The sequence below is a fragment of the Parambassis ranga genome, chromosome 3 (assembly GCF_900634625.1).
Source record: "Parambassis ranga chromosome 3, fParRan2.1, whole genome shotgun sequence".
NCBI classification, from domain to species: domain Eukaryota; kingdom Metazoa; phylum Chordata; class Actinopteri; family Ambassidae; genus Parambassis; species Parambassis ranga.
Window position 1 is genome coordinate 22,606,144 of NC_041024.1, and position 1,949 is coordinate 22,608,092.

The 1,949-nt window shown below is 44.0% G+C and overlaps 1 protein-coding gene across 1 annotated transcript; it reads left to right on the plus strand.

Annotated features, from left to right (window-relative positions):
• The first annotated feature begins 237 nt into the window (after positions 1-237).
• LOC114433659 (transmembrane protein 216-like) lies at positions 238-1,727 on the plus strand. The gene is made up of 3 exons (XM_028402302.1): positions 238-268; positions 791-883; positions 1,423-1,727. The coding sequence occupies exons 1-3, from the start codon at positions 238-240 to the stop codon at positions 1,626-1,628; spliced, it is 330 nt and encodes a 109-aa protein (XP_028258103.1). The 3' UTR covers positions 1,629-1,727.
• Positions 1,728-1,949: the final 222 nt, after the last annotated feature.

The window sequence follows — 1,949 nt, forward strand, 5'->3', positions numbered from 1 at the left end:
AAATGTCCTTCAGGCCAGACGTCTTCACATTGATTGTTACGTTTGTTGTTCTCCTTTTAAATTTTTCAATAAGATAAACCATGCAACTGTGACCGGGTGAGTCATCTCCTCCCTGCTGCTGTATGGCACTGTTCTGTTGTCCTAGTGTGCTGACTGTGGGGTGGCACAGTGCGTCTATTTAAGTTATAAATTGGCTATGCTCCTGCCTCTCTCTCCTTCCTCCTATGTCTGGTGGACATGGGTGCCGCCCTTGGTGTCCTTGCATCCAGTATGTGGCATGTGTGCACTGGGGTTTTTGCTTGGAGCCTGCTTGTGGTGTTGGCACGCAGCGATGGCTCACCTGAAATTAGCGTGGCGTGACCTCCCTCCCTTTTATTTGTTGTTTAGTCTTAAGCCTAATTTTCGTTTTATAATTTGCATGTGGTTTGGGTTATGGGCCTACTATTATGTGTGACTATATTATAGTGTTCACATTAGCGTTTGGCATGATTTGAGCTGTAGATATTTGACCTGATTTTATTTTATTATTTTATTCTACTTTATTTTATCTATTTTTTTTAACTTTCATTTATTGTTTTTAGTTTATTCTATTGGATTTTTAGATGATTGTAGCACTTTGGTCAATCTTGTTTTTAAAGTGCATTATAAATAAAGTTGCAGTTGCAGTAGTCCTTTTGCATTACCCATATTTTCTGTATTTTGGGGGTACATTAATTGGGTAGTTATTGGTTTATTTCCATTTGGGTCGGTTGTGTTGGTGGTGTTTTGATGTGTGTGTGTGTGTGTGCAGGGGTTTTGCTCCCATACCCAATGGATAACCTGGTTCTGGACGTGGTGCTGCTGCTGCTTTTCCTTGCTCTAGAGATCCTCTGCATATTTTATGGTAAGAAATTCTGATTTCTTGACTTATTTTAAAGTCTGATATGTTATGTTTTAAATATTCTAATGGACTCTGGCTTCCTCCCACATATCAGAAGACGTGGGTTAGACTGGGACTCTGAATTGGCCGTAGATGTGGGTGTGGAACGTAGTTTGTCTCTCTGTTGCTGTGAAAGATTGGCCTGTCCGTGGTGAACCCCTCCTCTCACCCTTTGACAGCTGGGGGAAGGCTCCAGAGTGTGTGTGTTCTGCTGCTTCAGGCAGTGACCGACCTTCAGGGTAAACCTCAGGCTGTATTTAAAGATGCCAACATGTCACTTTTTTGTGCTATGAAACTGAATCCAAAATAAGTCGAGCTCAGCCACCATGTTCAGGTAACACGTGATCATCCATAATAACGCGGCCATGTTGCTTTGTTGTTCTGGGAAGCTGTGTCATCGTCCATCTTTAAATCCAGCTTATAGAGCGAACCAAGTGGGGGCTAAGAAGGTGGAGCTGTGTGTGCAGACAGTAATCAGACCTCCTGTGTGTGTGTGTGTCCAGGCTGGAAGGGGAACCTGTGTGAGTGCTCGCTGTCCCCTTGTGTGTCCCTCTTCATCCTGCTGCCCTGCGCGGCGCTGGCTGTTTACTACCGGCTGCTGCAGACCTTCATCCTGCGGCTCGAGTTTCTCCTCAGCGCCGTCCTGCTCTGCTTCTATGGCCTCGAGTTCCTGCTGGGTCTGCTCTCCATAGCCACCTTCTCCAGGTGACCGCTCCCTCCAGGCCCACTGCTGAGCATCTGACCTTTAATTGATGTTTTATTGTTGTTTAATTGTTGTTGTTTGTCTCTTTGTGTCTTCTGCAGGTCCAGAGTGTACTGAGAGACGAGCTGCTTTCAGCTAACACAGGATGCATCAACAGTGACTTCACCATGTGAATAAGTTGGATGTAAACCCGATATTTTCATTGGTTTTTTTACCTAAAGCTGCATTTTATATATACATTCATTATTTTGTAAATAAAAGGAAGTAAAAGTTTAAAGCCTTAGCTTCAGAGCTAAGAGCCCAGCAGGAGTAGCAGCCTGTTTTTTA

Coding starts and splice junctions, on each gene's coding strand:
- LOC114433659 (XM_028402302.1), top strand. CDS start 238: ATGGGTGCCGCCCTTGGTGTCCTTGCATCCA. Junction 269..790: donor CCTTGGTGTCCTTGCATCCA/GTATGTGGCATG, acceptor GTGTGTGTGCAG/GGGTTTTGCTCCCATACCCA. Junction 884..1,422: donor GATCCTCTGCATATTTTATG/GTAAGAAATTCT, acceptor GTGTGTGTCCAG/GCTGGAAGGGGAACCTGTGT.